Here is a 20,072-nt window from a genome sequence, read left to right as displayed (position 1 = left end):
TACTACAAAACTATAATAAGCAAGACAATTTGGTACAGGCATAAGGATGCACATAAACAGTCATGGCCCAGTATTCATGGGAGAATGGTTCCACGACCCTTGTAGATAAATAAAATCCTTACATAAAATGAAATAATATTTATATACAACTTACACACAACCTTCTATACCCTTTTTTTCTTCTATATACTTTAAAATCATCTTTAGATTACATATAATACCTAACGCAACGTAAATGCTATGTAAATAGTTGCCAGGGTGGCTCTGCTCTTTATAACTCTGAAAATTTTTTTCCAAGTATTTTCTATCTGTAGTTGGTTGAATCCATAGATGTGAAACCCCAAGATATGGTTACCGACTAAAATGTCAAAGACAGATAATATCAAGTATTAGTAAGAATACAAAGCAATTAAAAATCTCAAACACTATTGGTAGAAGTATAACTTGATACAACCATTTAAGAAAACTACTTGGCACTATCTAGCAAAGCTGAACTCACGCGCAACTTATAACTCGGCAAGTCCACTCTAAAATAAGGATGTAAACAACAGAATGTGTGCATATGTTCCCCAAGAGACATGTTAAATAAACATATTCATAATAGTAAAACATACTATAAAAAACTCAAATGTCCACCAATATCTGAATGGATAAATTTTAGTACATTCATAAAATGAATGCTGTGGAGACAATGAACAAACTACAATCAAAAGCAACGTGAATTACCTCATAATGTGGGACAAAAGCATTCAGTCACAAACCAGTACATATTGTATGGTTCTGTTTAAATAAAATTTGGGGGTTTCCCTGGTGACTCAGTGGTAAAGAATCTGTCTGCCAATGCAGGAAAGACAAGTTCGATCCCTGGTGCAGGAGGATCCCATAGGCTGAGGGGCAACTAGGCCTGTGCTCCACAACTGCTGAACCTGTACTCTGGAAACCAGGAGCTGCAACTGCTGAGCTCACGTGCCGTAGCTGCCGAAGCCCTGCAGTCCACGCTCTGTAACAAGAGAAGCCCTTGCACTGCAAGTAGAGAACAGCCCCTCCAGCAACAAAGACCCAGCACAGCCAAATAAATACATAAAAATTTAAACCAGCACATTAACCTATGTTGTCAGAAGTTAGGTTCACAGGTAGTATATAATAACTGGAAGGAGACTCAAAGAGTACAGGCCTATAGGGTAATAATGTACTTTCTCATTCTGGTTGTTGAATTTACAAGTGTGTTTACTTTATGCATACTGACTGAACTATATGCTTTAGATTTTTACACCTCTATATATATTTCAATAGAACATTTACTTAAAAACTACATATCATCACAAAACTACTCTATAAGCAAAACTGATTACTACTTGACAATGCTCTCTACTGAAAAGACAAAGTTTTCAAACAACTTTTCAACATGAGGTGGCCTTTTTCCCAAGTTTCATCATGTCACATTAAATGACCCACTGGACTCAACAGTAGATCAAACAGACATCAAATGTGCCACTGTAATAAAAATTAATTTCATGCTGTTTAGAATTTGGCAGTAGATCTGTGAATTGCTCGAGAGTAATATGCTGCTATGACACATCAGCTGAGAACCCATTCATCTAACTCCCTTTTTAACGTGCAAAATCTTGAGTGTTTTCAGAAGTAGGAAAAACAGGTAGGTAAATTTCAGATGTATATTATTACAACATGGCTTGGTACAGAATTAGTGAAGCTTTGAAGGCATCTATACCACCAGTCAGACTTCTGTGAACTTGCTAATCAACTGAACTTGCATTTCAATTTACCAATTTGACTAGACAATTCATATTTTGAAATTTTTCTTGCATTTTCTTATCTAACTAAATAGTAAAAATACTACTAATCATTCTAATAATGCTTAATTCTTATTAAAGTATTACAATATCACTTACTGAGACACTCTAAAAGAAAAAGTTTACATAAGTGGTTAAGCTTTTATAACTATGATATCAAACTAATTATAAATTGTTAATATGTCCAACTCAAATAAAAGTGACTAATCAGATTCTGAATAAGGGCAAAGGTAGAAAACTGATAATCGGGTATTATCTGGCCAGGAAGGAATATTTTTTAAGTCTAAATTTTACTGCTTTTAGGCAAGGCAAGCTTTGATACTCCATAAGTCTTACACTTGTTACCTGCCTGGCCTCTAAAGGCACCTATTTGAGGCTGGTCTATTAACCTCCATATGGGAAAGCCACTGCTAAGTCATTTCAGTCGTGTCCAACTCTGTGCAACCCCATAGACGGCAGCCCACCAGACACCCCTGTCCCTGGGATTCTCCAGGCAAGAACACTGGAGTGGGTTGCCATTTCCTTCTCGCCACAGTTAGGTAAAATTTTAGCTTTCTGCCTCAGTGGGTTTTTCTTTATTTAAAAAAAAATTTTGAGCATATTACTTGAGAGATTTCTTATAAGCAAACAACATGAAAAAATTTAACCTGAAGTTGATGTTATTTTACAGATAAGGTACATGAAGTTTAGTCAGATTCAAATAAACCTACCGGTATCTAATTCTATCCTGCTGTTACTAATTCAGATATCCTACCTTCAAACCATATGAAAAAATAGGGGCTAGAAAACAGAGAAAGAGAAAACTGGATCAATATTAAGACAGCCTGGATTACAGTCAAAAGCATTAAGAGCCAAAATCAGTCAACTCATACACATGAGAAGGGAGATTATCACCCCCCAACCAACATTAACAGTGAAAGCTGTGAATTTTAGCCATGATTAATGTCTACTTCTGAACCATATTTGAAAGTTTAAAAGTTTTGGTTTTGTTATTTTAAGAAATTCTGCCATGATGAAATATTTCATTCTAAAGTTTCTAATTTCCCTGCCCACTGCTTTCCTGTGAATTGGGAATATCGTGTCCAATACTTAAGTTTGGTATTATCCATATATGTTGTACTCTTTTAGCACAGCCATAGTAAAAATGCACAATAAATACCTTGCCATCTAATTCAAAACAAAATAACCCACATTCCCTTAAAAGTCCCTTCCCACATGTCCCTTAAAAGTGTGACATTTAAAGTCCACTTTTTTCCTATTTGAAAAGACAGGTATGCATGGATAACTGAAAGTTTTGCAAATATCATGCTACAGTTATACATGTGCCTATAAGTTATAACTGCATCACTGCAATTTGTAGTACACCAAAAGCAGTACAAAGTAATGGATGCCACAAACAACCTGTCACAGCTACTCATTTTGCCACTGTAGCATGAAAGCAGTCATATACATTAACAAATGGGCATAACTGTACTCCAAAAGTTTAACTTACAAAAACATAAAATTTTCATGCACAAAATATTCTTTTGATTTTTGTTCAATGATTTAAAAATGTAAAAAGTCCCAAGTCGTTAAATGCCAGCCAGCAGTCTAGATGTGGTCCATGGGTGTATTTTGTCAATCCCTTATCTACAGTAAGATCAAACAATCAATAAGCACTGAACTTCCAATCAGAATTTTATTGCCTCACTCAAATACTGAGTGGCCCAAAAAGTTCGTTTGGTTTTTTTCTATAAGATGGTTCTGGGAGCATGCTTAGTTGTCTTTAACTTCATTCAAAATAATTTTGTCAGATTGTGTCTTGACAGCTGTCTTATCAGTATGCATTTAAAAAAAGCTTATTAAAATGGTGAATTTTTGTGTAGCCATTTTAATACTGAAAATGGAAAATAAAAGCAACATTTTCAGCATATTATGCTTTACTATTTCAAGAAAAGTAAAAACACAACTGAAGTGTAAGAAAAGATTTCTGCAGTGTATGGAGAAGGTACTATGAGAATCAAACGTGTCAAAAGCAGTTTATAAAGTTCTGTGCTGGAGATTTCTTGCTGGACCATGCTCCATGGTCCGGTAGACCAGCTGAAGTTGACAGAGATTAAATCAAGACATTAACTGATAACAATCAACATTATACCACACAGGAGTTAACCAACATACTCAAAACAGCCAAATCAAGCACTGAAAAATCATCTGCACCAGCTTGGTTATGTTAAATTGTTTTGATGCTAGGATTCCACGTAAATTAAGTGAAAAAAAACCTTGACTGTATGTCCACATGCAATTGTCTGCTCAAAGGTAATAAAAATGTTCCATTTTTAAAACCAATTGTGATGGGTGATGAAAAGTGGATACTGTACAATAATGTGCAATGGAAGAGACTGTGGGACAAATGAAATGAGCTACCACCAACCACACCAAAGCTGCTCTTCATCCAAAGAAGGTAATGATGTGTATATGGTGGGATTGGAAAAGAGTTCTCTATGATAAGCTCCTTCTGAAAAACCAAACAATTAATTCCAACTGGTACTGCTCCTATTTAGACCAACTGAAGGCAGCACATAACAAAAAGTGTCCATCCATAATTAGTTAACACATACTCTTTCATCAGAATAATGCAAGACCACATGCTTCTTTGATGACCCGGCAAAAACTGTTACAGCTTGACTGGGAAGTTCTGATTCATCTGCTGTATTTACCAGACACTGCATCTTCAGATGTCCACTTATTTTGGTCTTTACAAAATTCTCTTAATGGAAAAAATTTCAATTCCCTGGAAGACTGTAAAAGGTACCTGGAACAGTTCTTTGCTCAGAAAGATAAAAGTTTGGGGAAGATGGAATTATGAAATTGCCTGAAAAATAGAATGTAGTGGAACAAAACAGTAAGTATGCTGCTCAATGAAGTTCTTGGTAAAAATGAAAAATGTGTCTTAAATTTTTACTTTAAAAAACTAAAGGAACTTTTTGGCCAACCCAGTAGGAAGAGAACCAAGGATTATTCACTGTATGAGGAAGCCCCTCTGAGACAAAAAGAGATCAATATAAAAAGGAAAAAAGAAGATTAAAAATAAAGTCAAGGAGAGCTTCCAAAATGTCAACTGAGTAACCAGTGGTTAAGACTCAGTGCTTTCACTGTGCAGAGCCTGGGTTCAAGTCCTGGTTAGAAAACTAAGATTTCACAACCTATGGAGCGTGGCAAAAAAAAAAAAAAAGGGAGAAGGAAAGCCTAAGAGAAAAGGTAGGAGACAGCATGAACCCAGTAATGCAAACATTCAAATAGTAATAGCTCCAAAAAAAGTGAGGGGAGGGGAGCTTTAAGGGGAAATGCATGGACAGGGTCCTTACAAAAAAGTTTAAACCTATTTTCACTATAAATGAATAGTACAAAACAGAGAAAGCACAGTGAACTTTTAAAAACAATGAAAGGAAAAAAAGAGACATATCACTGTATTTCAGAAAAAGATGAAGAAATATTGAAAAGTGCCAAGAGGAAATAAATAAAACAAAAAAAATCTAACTGGGGTCATACAAAGGAGCAAAATCAAACTAACATCAGCAACACTGTCTACCTGAAAATACCGGAAGAGACAACTTAAAGTTCTGAGAAAAAAAATTTAACCTAGAATTCTATATCAAAGCTATCACTGAAATAGAAGAATAAAATAAAGAGTACTTCAAAAATGCAAAGGCTCAGAAGTTTTATTCTTATTCTTTCTTGGGATGTACAAACAAGGGAGTAAACAAAGAATAGGGAAGCCTATGTAATTAGAACCAAGACTCTTCACAAGGGAGGCTAGAATCATTACATCCTCAGAAGACTACCTAAGCAAATAATCAACATAGTAAAACTTTAAATCAGACCAATAGCATAGGGAAAAAACTGCCACTCTCTGATTGCAGAGTGAGGGAATAAGTTTTCTTCTGAGAAGTTCCAAATACAAGTCAGCCTATAAAAACTCTAAATCAACATCTGCAGGTTCTAAGAAACACCAAACTAAAAATTTACTTCAGTGACTTTTCAATGGTGGCACCAGACAGAAGCAAAGGCTCTTTTTTACTGTTTGGAGACTTGCTCCCAAAAACCAGGTCTGGCAGGATTCATAATTAAAGCCCTAGTATATATACGCTCAAAATCCAAAACTATGAAACACTGGAAAACACCATCTACCATAATCTCGAACAGGCAGAAGCAAGTAATAGTAGAACAGGACTTCAGGAACTTCAGATAATGGAATTAGAGGATGGAATTATTTCAATATAAACATGAAATCAGTACACTTCAGATATTTAAAAAGCAAAATGAAAAACAAGAAAAACAAAGCAAACACAATTAAATATAATTCAAGGGAAACATTTATAGTAAAACCAAAGTAACTGTATAAGAACAACTCATAAAGGATGTTTCAGACTTTTCTAGGGGAAAAAACTATGTTAATATTCAAAACCAAAAGATTTAAGCAAACAGAAAATCATACAATATTTCTGAACAGGCAGACACCATACTGTAAAGATAGCATTTTTCTCCCAAATTAATCTATATATTCAAAGCAATTCCAACATAAATACAGACAAGTTTTTAAAAGGAATTTTCACAAGATGATTCTAATATAAGAGCTGAAAGTCTAGATCAGTCAAGATAATCTTTAAGATGAACAAGGTATATAAAAGGCAATGCCAAAGAATGCTCAAACTATCGCACAATTGCACTCATCTCTCATGCTAGTAAAGTAATGCTCAAAATTCTTCAAGCCAGGCTTCAGCAATACGTGAACAACGAACTTCCTGATGTTCAAGCTGGTTTTAGAAAAGGCAGAGGAACCAGAGATCAAATTGCCAACATCCACTAGATCATGGAAAAAGCAAGAGAGTTCCAGAAAAACATCTATTTCTGTTTTATTGACTATGCCAAAGCCTTTGACTGTGTGGATCACAATAAATTGTGGAAAATTCTGAAAGAGATGTCCAGACCACCTGACCTGCCTCTTGAGAAATCGTATAAAGGTCAGGAAGCAACAGTTAGAACTGGACATGGAACAACAGACTGGTTCCAAATAGGAAAAGGAGTACGTCAAGGCTGTAGATTGTCACCCTGCTTATTTAACTTATATGCAGAGTACATCCTGAGATACACTGGACTGGAAGAAACACAAGCTGGAATCAAGATTGCTGGGAGAAATATCAATAACCTCAGATATGCAGATGACATCACCCTTATGGCAGAAAGTGAAGAGGAACTAAAAATAAAAAGCCTCTTGATGAAAGTGAAGAGGAGAGTGAAAAAGTTGGCTTAAAGCTCAACATTCAGAAAACGAAGATGATGGCATCTGGTCCCATCACTTCATGGGAAATAGATGGGGAAACAGTGGAAACACTGTCAGACTTTATTTTGGGGGGCTCCAAAATCAGTGCAGATGGTGATTGCAGCCATGAAATTAAAAGACGTTCACTCCTTGGAAGGAAAGTTATGACCAACCTAGATAGCATATTCAAAAGCAGAGACATTACTTTGCTGACTAAGGTCCGTCTAGTCAAAGACTATGGTTTTTCCTGTGGTCATGTATGGATGTGAGAGTTGGACTGTGAAGAAGGCTGAGAGCTGAAGAATTGATGCTTTCGAACTGTGGTGTTGGAGAAGACTTTTGAGAGTTCCTTGGACTGTAAGGAAATCCAACCAGTCCATTCTGAAGGAGATCAGCCCTGGGATTTCTTTGGAAGGAATGATGCTAAAGCTGAAACTCCAGTACTTTGTCCACCTCATGCAAAGAGTTGACTCACTGGAAAAGACTCTGATGCTGGGAGGGATGGGGGGCAGGAGGAGAAGTGGACGACAGAGGATGAGATGGCTGGATGGCATCACTGATTTGATGGATGTGAGTCTGAGTGAACTCCAGGAGTTGGTGATGGACAGGGAGGCCTGGTGTGCTGCAATTCATGGGGTTGCAGAGTCGGAGACAACTGAGCGACTGAACTGAACTGAAGGTTTACTGTAGCTTTATGAAAAGCACTAAAGGTAGAAAAAGGGGGGAAACTGATTTTTAAAAAACCTCTCATCTATCAAAAGACAGCTTTCTAAGTGTTGGTCGCTCAATCGAGTTCGACTCTTTGTGACCCCATGGACTGTAGCTCGCCAGGCTTCTCTGTCCATGGAATTCTCCAGGCAAGAATACCGGAGTGGGTTGTTTCCTTCTCCACAGCTTTCTAAAAAGAAAAAGTCTAGTATACTAGTTTATTGTTGTGTAACAAATTATCCCAAAACTTAGTGGAGTAAAACCACTCCATTATCTTTCAGTTTCTTTGAGTCAGGAATCTGGGAGTGATATGGCAAGTGGTTCTCTCTATGCTCTAATGAGACTGCAGTCAGATGTCAGCCGGGACTGCAGTTATCTAAAAGCCTGATCACGTTGGAAGATCCACCTCCAAAGTGGCTCATTTACATGGCTGGGAAGTTGGTCCTGGATGCTAGTAGACCCCAGTTCTTTTCAGAACTGTTAGAGTGACAGCTTGTTTTCACCGACAACAAGAAATCCAAAGGATAAGGAAAAAGCTGAATACCTTTAATGAAGCCTCAGAAGTCACTGTTAATTCTGCTATATTCTATTGGTCACCCAAACAAGCACTGTGAGCAAAGACTAAAGAAGGGTATAAATACTAAAGAGAACACCAGGGCCATCTTAAGAGGTTGGCTATCACATCAAGCCATAAACCTTCAATTTACATAACCAACAAAGTATCAGTATATAGAACTTACCAAGAATTCTCACGAATCAAAAATTTTTCTAAAATGTTAGCAAACTAAAGAGAAATAGAAGACATATGGACATGTTATTCGCAGAAGCAATAACAAACTTCACGTAACAAGCATTCAAAAAGTAGTTTTCCCTAGTACCACATAATTCATGATATTTACACATCATTAAGATATAGATGTTAAATAATTTTCTGAAAATGGTGCATTTATGTTCATTCATCCTTGTTTTTTCCCACTCCCCCTTGGGACTGATGTCCATTCTAGAAGCAGGCTAGGAAAGAAGGTGATATAATCTGTGACCACAGAGGAGACAAAATTAATGCATCCAACACCATGAGCCCAACCTCAGAACTTGTCCTCTGAAAAATAAAATGATAGAACTCAGTCGACCAGTCATAAACAGGAAAAAACAAAATTAATAGATCCACAGCAAGCTATTTACAAAAGGTCCAACTCTGTGAGTAAGTTATTAAGCACTCTTTTCCTCTTTATATTCCTTTGGGGACAACCTCTTTATGAACTGTGATGGGTACCCCAAAATGAAGGACTATAAACATATGAATCTGCCATCTTCCACTATTCCACAGTCTGACACTCTTTCTAATGACTCTACATTATCACTTTGTTATAGCCCCTTTAAAGAAGCAAGTCTCAAACTTTTTGTTCTCAGAATCCCTCTTACACTCAATCATTGAGAAACTAAAAATGTTTAGATGGGTTTTATCCATCAATATGTACTGTATTAGAAAGAAAAACTGGGGACTTTTAAATATCTTATTTAATATAATCATTTTTTAAAATTTATTTAAATTGGCGGCTAATTACTTTACAATATTGTGGCAGCTTCTGCCATACGTTGACATGAATCAGCCACAGCTGCACATGTTCCCCCCGCTCCAAATCCCCCTCCCACCTTCCTCCACCCATCCCATCCCTCTGGATTTTCCCAGTACACTGGCTTTGAGTGCCCTGTTTCATACATCAGACTTGGACTGGTCCTCTGTTTCACATATGGTAATATACATGTTTCAATGCTATTCTCTCAAATCATCCTACCCTCGCCGTCTCCAAGAGTCCAAAAGTCTGTTCTTTGTATCTGTGTCTTTTTTGCTGTCTTGCAAATAGGGCAGTCGTTATCATCTTTCTAAATTCCATACATATGCATTAATCTACTGTACTGTTGTTTTTCTTTCTGACTTACTTCACTTTGTATAACAGGCTCCAGTTTCATCTACCTCATTAGAACAGACTCAAATTTGTTCTTTTTAACAGCTAATACTGCATTGTGTACATGTCCTACAACTTTCTTATCTATTCATCTGCCAATGGACATCTAGCTTGCTTCCCTGTCCTAGCTATTGTAAACAGTGGTGCAATAAACACTGGGGTACACGTGTCTCTTTCAATTCTGGTTTTCTCGGTGTGTATGCCCAGCAGTGGCATACACTGGGTCATATGGCAGTTCTATTTCCAGTTAAAATTTTTATTTATTTTTAACACCAAAATCATTTTGTGTCAGGGTACAGCTGATTAACAATAAATAACTGTTAATAATAATGTTTCATTAAAATATTTTATTAATTCATTTAAAAATAAACATACAGAATGCTAAAGTAAAATATTTATCAGAAATAATTTCCAAAACAAAACAAAAAGTTTTAGTAAAGAGTGACACTAATTCATATTTTTTTAAATCTCTTGAATATCCAGTTTAATAGACGTCTGAATATAGTTTTTGCATTTAACCTGTTGTGAAAGGTTGTTTTGTTTGAAGAATATAAGGAAAACTTGGCCTCATACAACCATTTTAAGAAAAGGGAAGAATATTTTAATAGTGTTTTCAGACAATCTGTGGATACTCTTCTTTAATATATTCGAAAGTCACAGTTTCATTTCTTAAACATCAGTTGCAATGTGAAATTTACCAGTGATGAACTTTTACTGCTCCCTTACGTTAAAATCTATTGGTCTATTTTGCACTTTGAATCTTTTTTCTATGTATGATTTTGTAATATCATGCATTGGTCATTTGGAAAATATTGGCTCACTACGTAGATCTTCCAAATGTTGACATTGTACAGTATCCCCCCACCAAAAAAAAGTTAGTATCACTACCAGCCTTATCAGAAAAGCCTTTAAATATTGATAAGATACAAGTTTCCCAAAATCCTAATTTTCATTTAAAACTCAATCTTTACCACTGGCAACATAAAACAACAGTTGTTTTCCTTAAAGTGACTGAGCTCAGTTCATTCATTTTTAAGAAAATGGCTGCCAAATTTCCACACCACAGTTTGTTAGTCATTCTTTCAAGTAAAAATTATTTTCCAAGACAAAAAGCAGCTAATCCAGCTTGGAATTCAAACAACTGCATGAGTACTTGTCTTACCGCACTTCAGTCTGCAGAAGCACTTTGCATTATCACATTTTATCACACACAATATTAAGGATCAAGATTTTAAAAGTAATTTTTACTGCTTCAAGGACATAAAACTAACGTGATTTTCTTTGTTGGTGGTGGCAGTTTTACTCTAAGTATGTAATGGTAGAGACAGAATAACTTTTAAGAAGGGTCTGGAGGTGCTATCTTAATTCCTGCTAAGGTACCAAGCAATGTTATCCATCACTGATTTCCTATTAATACAAACATCAGAACAGTGAGTAAGGCAAATAATGAATCAGTGTTATAAGGAAAACAGTTTCAACTTTGCCAACACCTAAAAGTGTATGAAAGACAATCCTCTCCCCACTGTCACCCCCTCCAACTCAGTTTCACAGACCAACTTTGAGAAACTACTTTAAGTTACTATTCTCATGTATTGTCTGTTATCAGGAGTGTATATAAGGAAATGAAAAGCAATTAGACTTTCCTAACTAAAACTCTTGGTGTAGAGATATTAGACATCGTAAAGACTCTGGATTTAGAATATGAATTTACCCAAGTTTTAGGCAGCTGGAATGAGAGATCTGAAATGCAAATAACTGTCAGGCATGCTCTATTTCATCAAATGTCAGGAAAACACCAACAATTTGCCTTCCTGCCTCTTCTTTCTGCTTATCGAGACAGAAGTAATCACAAAAGCAATAGGGGACAACTGGAAGTCAACAGAAATAAGAGCAGTACAATTTATTGGGGGCTGGGCACTATACGAAGCAATTTACAGTGTATTAATCCATTTAAGCCTCACAATAACACTGTGAAACAGGTATTATTATTATTCTCAATTTACAGACGCTAAGTAACAAACCCACAGTCATTCAGGTAGTAAATAACAGAGCTCAAAAATAAATGCAGGCCTTCTGACTGCATTCTGATTCCTGAATTACGTACATTTAACCAACCACAATGCTAGAAGTTGTTAAAGTGCTTTTGTTTGATACAACTTTAATGACTGATTGCTGATGACTATATTATCATTCAAAAACTCAAGTAGGGCCTAAAAAAATTTCCCAGATAAGCCACATCCAGAACTAGCCAACTGCCATTTATTACACATACTGCTGGGGAAAGAAAATCCAAGAACTCTAACGGAAGACTCCCCTAGTGGTTCACCACGTGCTGTGCTAAGTCACTCCAGTGGTGTCCGACTCTGCGACCCTATGGACTATACCCCGCCAAGCTCCTGTGTCCATGGGATTCTCCAGGCAATCACGAATACTGGAGTGGGTTGCCGTTTCCTTCTCCAGGGGATGTTACCGACCCAGGGATCAAATCCATGTCTCTTATGTCTCCTGCATTGGCAGGAGGGTTCTTTATCACTAGAACCACCTGGGAAGCCCATGCTCAGTGATAAAACCATTTTGAGGACGAGCTCTTCACACTATATCCAGAGGTATTCTCTCTCACTTACAACATGGATGTTGCCATCTCAGACTTTTCACAAAAAGTTAAAGATTCGTAAACAGAATCATTTCCCCATATTGATTCTTCCATTATTCCCCACAAAAGGTAAGTATATTAAACTTATGTAGATGTGAAAAGTTAGCATTAAAAACAATAACAGAATCAGAATTTTACTGGATAAGAACTCAACTTCAAATTGCAGACCTGGAGAGGCTGTCTAGCTGACCCGCCCAAAGCTACACAGTAAATTAATAACAGCACCTAATGCAATTTACTCCCAAATCAGATCTTCATCCACATCACCATGCTGTCTATGCCCTACTACACAAGTCTCAACTCCTTCAAGGGTTCATCTGAGAGACTATTCAGATGCACCAATACATATCTGTACTTTTATTGATACATTATTAGATTTGCACGTACCCACTTAGTTCAGTTCAGTTGCTCAGTGGTGTCCAACTCTTTGCGACCCCATGAATCACAGCGTGCCAGGCCTCCCTGTCCATCACCAACTCCCAGAGTTCACTCAAACTCATGTCCATCGAGTCGGTGATGCCACCCAGCCTTCTCATCCTCTGTCGTCCCCTTCTCCTCCTGCCCCCAATCCCTCCCAGCATCAGGGTCTTTTCCAATGAGTCAACTCTTCGCATGAGCTGGCCAAAGTATTGGAGTTTCCACTTCAGCATCAGTCCTTCCAATGAACACCCAGGACTGATCTCCTTTAGGATGGACTGGTTGGATCTCCTCGTAGTCCAAGGGACTCTCAAGAGTCTTCTCCAACACCACAGCTCAAAAGCATCAGTTCTTCGGCGCTCAGCTTTGTTCACAGTCCAACTCTCACATCCATACATGACCACTGGAAAAACCACAGCCTTGACTAGACGGATCTTTGTTGGCAAAGTAATGTCTCTGCTTTTCAATATGCTATCTAGGTTGGTCATAACTTTCCTTCCAAGGAGTGAGCGTCTTTTAATTTCATGGCTGCAATCACCATCTGCAGTGATTTTGGAGCCCCCCAAAATAAAGTCTGACACTGTTTCCCCATCTATTTCCCATGAAGTGACGGGACCTGATGCCATCATCTTCGTTTTCTGAATGTTGAGCTTTAAGCCAACTTTTTCACTCTCCTCTTTCACTTTCATCAAGAGGCATTTTAGTTCCGCTTCACTTTCAGCCGTAAGGGTGGTGTCATCTGTATAACTGAGGTTATTGGTATTTCTCCCACTACTGACATACCCACTATTGACACCTATTTGACTCAACCTGAAACAAACCTAAAAAAATGAACACAAAAGCACTTTAAAAAGCTCACTATTAAGATTCAACAAATATTAACTAACTTATCTATTTTGATTTTCCAAATACTCCAAAAGCACATAAATCAGTTCTCCTCAAAATATTTAAATCCATGCCTCTCAAAGTGTGAAAGATTCCAGAATCAGAATAAGATACTTATTAAAAATTCAAATTCCCAGTGTCACCCCCAATTAAACTGAAACAATCTCTTAAACTCCCAAAATGGTATTTTAAAAAGCTCTCCATATGATTCTTATTCATCCAACATCTACTTATTGAACATTCACTCTACAACATTCCAGTGGGAAACAAGGAACAAACAAGTAAACAAAAACAAGAAAACATTTTGGATTTTATCTGTGCAATGAAGAAATAAAGGTAATATGTCAAAGAGTGACCTGGAAGACTACAAATGTCCCTTAGCAATCTCAAGGGACTGGTTCCAAAACCCCCGTCAGATATGGGATAGCCAACTAACAGTACTTTAAAGAGCAACCAGACACAGAGTTTTCAGGACAGTGAAAATACTTTGTATGATATTATGACAAATCCATGTTATTATACTACATTTGCTCAAACCCTCAGAATGTACAACAAGAGTGAAACCCTAACATAAACTGTGGACTCTGGGTGATTATGATGTAGGGCGATCAACTCTCAAAAATGTACCGCTGTGGTGAGGGATGTTGATAATGGGAGATACTATTTAGGTCTGGGAGGGTAGTTATATGGGAAATTTCCTTATCTTTCTGTATCTCACTTAATAATGCTGTAAACCTAAAACTGCTCTTTAAAAATAAAGCCTTAAAAAAAATAAAAGTCAGGAGGTCTTTCTGCACAAGCAACATTTGAAGTGAGTAGCCCTTCACTTAAGAACAGTGGTTCTCAAATTCAGTGTGCATCAAAATCACCTGCTGGACTTACTGAAAATGATTTCTGGTTAGACGGTCTTGAACGGGGCCCGTTCCTAACAAGAGTGCAGGTAATGTCGATGCTGCTAGTCCAGAAACCACACTTGGAGAATGATGGATCTAAAAGGAACAGCTAAAGGGTTTGAATAACTTTGGTGTGTTAGAAAAGGAGGAAAACAAGGCCATTAGAAGGGAAGGTAATGTCATTGCTCCGGAACAACTTAAGACAGTAAATCAAACTACCAACCATGCCTATCCAGACCAGAGAAAGAATCACAAGCTGTTCAATAATACCTTACAGTTGCAAAGCATTTCACAGTTTAAGCAAGTATTTTCACTTTCATTACTTAATTTGAGATATAAGTGAAGAACTATAAGCTACATTTTAGAGATAAAGAAACTGAAGGACAGAAACATGATAAACTGAGGGAACCAGAAAACAAAGGGCAGAACTATGCTCCCCAACTTCAATCCAGTGTTCCTTCCAGACAGTAAGTTTGATTTTTTTTTAAAGGCAAAGTAAAAGATACACATAGGAGGTAATACCAAGTTATTTTCTAGTTCTGCTGCCTAAAAATATGGTGGCTTCCAGACTTAATCTGTTCTAGATACTGGTTAGAAAGCAACACTACCTTAAGACTGACAGTATTTAGTCTCGTCTACTTATTTCTCCTAGTTCCAAAACAAAGGATGACAAAATGAAGAAGACATTTACACACAATTATTCTCTGTCCTGCATAAATAAAACAGAACTAATTTCATAAACTCAGTCCCTCAGCCACATCAATCAAACACAATTTTCATCTTGTATCCCCTCTAAATCTCTCACCTAATCCATGTTCCCACAAGAACACTGAATCTCACAAGTCTTAACCATACTCATGAGGCCCTCAGCAGTTAGTTACACACCCATTATCCACCCTCCCTATACCCATTATCATTTAGTATCCTCTCCATCAATTAAACCCTCACTTTTAACATTCTTACCTGCAGGTCTCAATAATACTTCAAATCCAAAACTGAAATCATTACATCCTCCCTCCAAAACACAACATATACACACACACACACACACACACACACACACACCCTGTTTCTGTGTCTGAATTATCTGATTTTTCATTAATAGCACTGCCACCCACCAAACAAGAAACCTGGAACTTGGCCTAGACACCTGTGTCTCTCTCACACCAATCTCAATTGGCGCCTCATCTCCATTCTCAGCGCTACTTACAATCAGTTACCATCAATGATAAACTAGCTGCCATTTCACTAATAACTACCATGTACTAGTCACTTCGTTAAGTCACTTTATTCTATCAATAACTTTATCAGGTAGATAACTTTTGTCCTTGTAAAATTAATCTGTCCAACTCACAAGCAAGAAGTGACCAAGTAGGCATCCAAGAAAAACGTTTTCTCCAGAAGTCCATACCTTTCCCCCATAACAAAACATTTCCTTCTTCAACACCTAACAGTTCTTTACCGGCTAATTTCTCTCCTAGATTACTGCCAGAATTTTCCTAACTAGTCCTGCCTCAGGTTTTTTCTTCCCTTACCTTTCAATGTGCCCCCAAGCAATCTTTCTAGATCACAAATGTCATCCTTTTACCCTAATACAAACGTCTGTGAGGTGACTTCCCTGGTGGTCCAGTGGCTAAGACGTGGCACTCTCAATGCAGGAGGCCCAGGTTCAATCCCTGGTCAGGGAACTAGATCCCACATGCCACAACTAAAGACCCCGCATGCTTCAAGGAAGCCCCTTGCAGGATAGATAGATATTTTTTAAAAAGTCTGTGAGGGACTCCCTTTAGTCTATCTGCAATGTACCAGGATACAGTCTACAGGACGAATCCAAAACCCTTTAGCACAGGGCCACAATCCCTTACCTTCAGCCCCAAACTTCAAAAGCTTTGAAATTTTAGTTTTTTTCATGAGTCTGCAACAAAACCCACCCTGAATTGTAGGGGATTATTTCTCTATCCCATTAGTGATATTCATATGCCTCACTACAGAAACATTAATAGTTAATAATGAATTGTTAACCCAGCCCCCGCTGGAGTATTGAAGACCTCAGAGGAAAAAGAAAAATTTTTCAAAATATTCTGACCTCTAAAGCACACCTAGTCCCAAGAGCTTCAGGTAAGGGATTGTGACTTCTTACCTACTCAGCCCATCAAACCAACTTAATTTCCAGTGATGACCTGATCCCGTCCCAGGAATGTGTAAGGTGCCCTGTGTTCTGAAAACTCCACAACTCAGTGACCTACTCACCCTTCAAGAAACCTACTCAAGGACTGCTTTTCAGTAAAGTTTTCCTGACCTTCTCTTGACTGTGCCACAACCACTGTATCCACCCTCCACTGCTGTATCTCATACGTCTGTTTCCCCTATGCTGGGCAGTGAACCGGCTCCTCACTGCGTATTTTATCCAATCGTAGCACGGTATCCGAAACACTAAGGGTCCATTAATGTCAAAGAATATAAATTCATCCCAACTCTCCCTAACACCTAATTCCCTTCAAAGCTCAGTTCTCCTTTACCCCTAAACCTAAGGTTTTTCCCCTGGCCATACAGGCCCCTCACAGCGATTTTGTTTCCAGAGTTCCTTCTTCTCAATGTCATCCTAAAGTTACTTTATACCAGACGCCTTTTCTTAGCCCCAAATTCGCCAATCCCCCTTAACCTTCCCAGTCCTTCTTTCCCCTAGCTTAGAACAAGTCTCCCCCCAAGGCAATTCATCCTGCCCTTATCTCTTACCTACTCCCTCCTCAACACCTCTCGGGGTTGGGCCCTCCCTTAAAAACGCTTCTCACAGGCGGATTCCCAGACCCCTTCTTCGCTCACAATCCGTTCCATCAGCTCCCGAACCTACACTCGGCCAGAGTCCACGCCTTCCCGGCCCGTATCTGCACACCACGAACCTCCCCTGCAGCCGGCGTCCCCTCCCCCAGTCTCTCGCAGCCGGCACCCCTCCCTTCACCCTCCCCGTCTCTCTGGAGGTTCAGCTTCTCTGAAAACTGTCCCAGGAGCCGTGTCTTTCACCTCTGAGACTCTTCAGGATCACGCCGGTCCGAGCAGCCCCGAACCCGAGTACTCTCAGAGGACCCCAGATCCTCCTCGGCACAGCAAAACCCCTTCGGCCCAGACCTCGGGCCGGGCCTCCCGCTCACCTTGCTGGATGTCGCCGTTGCTGCCCCCCGGGATGGGCACGTTGAGTTGGCGCTCGGGCTCAGGCAGGCATCGCAGGCAGAAGGAGTGAAGACAGGGCAACAGCTTGGGCTCCGCCTCACGCCGGCTCTGCAGGCTCTGCTGACACACGGCGCAGGTGTCCAGGAGCGAGGCTGGCGGTCCTGGAGGCGGCCCCGCCGAGGGACCCGGAGCAGGAGCCGAGGCCGGAGCTGGGGCTGGCGTCGATACCGCCCCCCCGGGAACTCCAGGGCCCATTGAGGCTGCAGGGGCTGAGGCAGCCGGGGCCGAGCCCGAGGAGGCCGCGGCCACCCCCCCGTCGTCGGGCCCGGCCGCGCCGCTCTCCGCGCCGGCCCTGCCGCCTTCCTCCTCCTCCTCCTCCACCAGCACCGCCGCGAGAGGCGGCTCCGCCTCCTGCGCCGCGAGCCCGGCGGCTCCGGCAGTTACCGGCGCGCTACTGCTGCCCCCGCCGCCGCTCTCAGCCTCGCCGCCGCCTTTGTTTTCCGCCATGTTTTCCTCTTTGAACCCGCCGGACCGCCCCGCGCCGCCCGCCGCCGCCGCCGCCCCCAGCCCCAGCCGCAGCCGCAGCGAGAGCGGCCGCCGAGAACGAGCAGGCTAGAGAACGAACGAACGAGAGCGCGCGCGCACGCGGCACCCCCAGCCTCGCGTCGCGCGGTTGCTGGAGGGCGGGCGCGGCGCGCGCACGTACGCACGGACGTCCTCCGGAGGGAGGCGGGGACTCCGGGCGCGGGCGCGCAGCCGTCCAGGTTGCCCCTCCCGACCTCTGGGGCCCGCACGTAAGATTCCGTCCCGCTGCAGTTCCGTTCGCAGTGAGCTTTTAAAGCCTGAGTCTGTTGAGGCTGAACTACCTTTAGTCTCGAGTGGAAGAACTCGGACGCGGCCACTATACGGGGAGGAGTGGGAAAGGGTGGAAGGCCGGGGCTCTTTCCTGTAGAGCGAGCGACTCGAGTGGTGCGGGTCCCAGGGCGGGCGCATCTCCGCGGAAACCTCCCTCCGCGCGGGGTTAGACTCCCAGGCTTCCTGGGTCTCTGTGCTTTAATTAGCCGCGTTCCTTTGGATGATTGTATCTCTCGGGAGCAGTAAAGGGAGGATTTTTGTTTTTAACTGGCGGCTTACCAGAAATAGGCTGAAAAAACTCAGTGAAGGAAAAAAAAAACTTTAACCGCTATTTTTAGCTTCTTAAGGTGATTGTTTCTCTGCCGTTGCTACGCATCAGAAAACCAATCAACTGAGAGGCTTTTTCAGAGCGGAGATGTGCCAGGACCACACCCCAGATCTGCATCAGGAAGTGGGGGAGAGCTGATGAATGTTGAAAGCGCTTTGACTGACTGATGGGCGTCAGTTTGAGAAGTCACGCTCTAACCAATATTATGTCTTCAGAGTCCCACTTAGTGTCCTGGCGTGAGTTGAGTCGCAAATACCCTAACAAGTGTAGTTAATAGCAGCTTTCAGGAAGGTTTGTCTTTATTTGGGAAACAAGTACTATGGCTGTTTTAATGTTCAGATCGTGAAGTACTTTCCTCTTCAGACAGTGTTCCCAAGAAATATTATTCTTGAGCTGGTATAAGTCCTTACAATAAGCCACCTCGAAACATTTTTCATTTATTCGTTCAAAACAGTGACCTCTTACTATGTGACAGGTAATGTTTTATAGATGATAGGATTGCAGCAGGGAACAAAGGAGACCCTTGACTTTCAAGGAGTTTGCAGTCTGGGGGAAGAGTGACGTAAATATATGCAGGGAATGATAAAAGCTATGAGGGGGGAAAAAGGAATTCAGATTAGAGGTGATTGGGGAAGTCCTCTGTTGATCAAGCTTTGGTTCTCTTGCAGAAGAGTGTTCTAATCAGAAAAAGCAGTAAGTACAAAGGGCCTGAGGTAGACATATTCTTGACTTGTTACAGTCTGTGTGACTGGAGTGACTTGACAGAGGCAAAGAGAAGTTGAAGAGGAGATTAAAGAATTGAAGGAGCCGGTCACATATGGAGATGGCCTTCAACTTGCTAAACTGTTGTGTTTTGGAAAAGAACTTTGAAAAACTGCTTTCTCACCTCAAACAATTTAAGATGATCCTAAAAATTTTCATCAAGAGTGTAAATAGTTGCAGAGACTGCCATTTCTGACATTTTGCATTACTAACATTTTTCAGTTGTCACATTAATTTTAAAACTACCCAGTGGAAAGGTAAACAGGTGGTTTAACAAGCATCATCCATTTAAAAAGTATATAATCAAAAGTGTTCCACTTCATTAC

General features: G+C 40.2%; 1 protein-coding gene and 1 non-coding gene across 3 annotated transcripts in view; one reads left to right on the top strand and one right to left on the bottom strand.

Annotated features, from left to right (window-relative positions):
* Positions 1-18,308, bottom strand: part of TRIM33 (tripartite motif containing 33) — a 141,883-nt gene extending 123,575 nt beyond the window's left edge. For both annotated transcript variants that reach the window (XM_068964131.1, XM_068964132.1), the window contains exon 1: positions 17,783-18,308. In XM_068964131.1, coding sequence (XP_068820232.1) covers positions 17,783-18,308 — 526 coding nt within the window. The remainder of the gene's footprint in view (positions 1-17,782) is intronic.
* On the top strand, positions 16,249-16,321 carry TRNAE-CUC (transfer RNA glutamic acid (anticodon CUC)). The gene has a single exon. It is a non-coding gene; the product is annotated as a tRNA-Glu (tRNA).
* Positions 18,309-20,072: the final 1,764 nt, after the last annotated feature.

Source organism: Capricornis sumatraensis, chromosome 2, assembly GCF_032405125.1.
Source record: "Capricornis sumatraensis isolate serow.1 chromosome 2, serow.2, whole genome shotgun sequence".
Lineage (NCBI taxonomy): Eukaryota > Metazoa > Chordata > Mammalia > Artiodactyla > Bovidae > Capricornis > Capricornis sumatraensis.
Note: the sequence above shows the minus strand (reverse complement) of the source record. Positions and strands in the feature narration are given on the sequence as shown.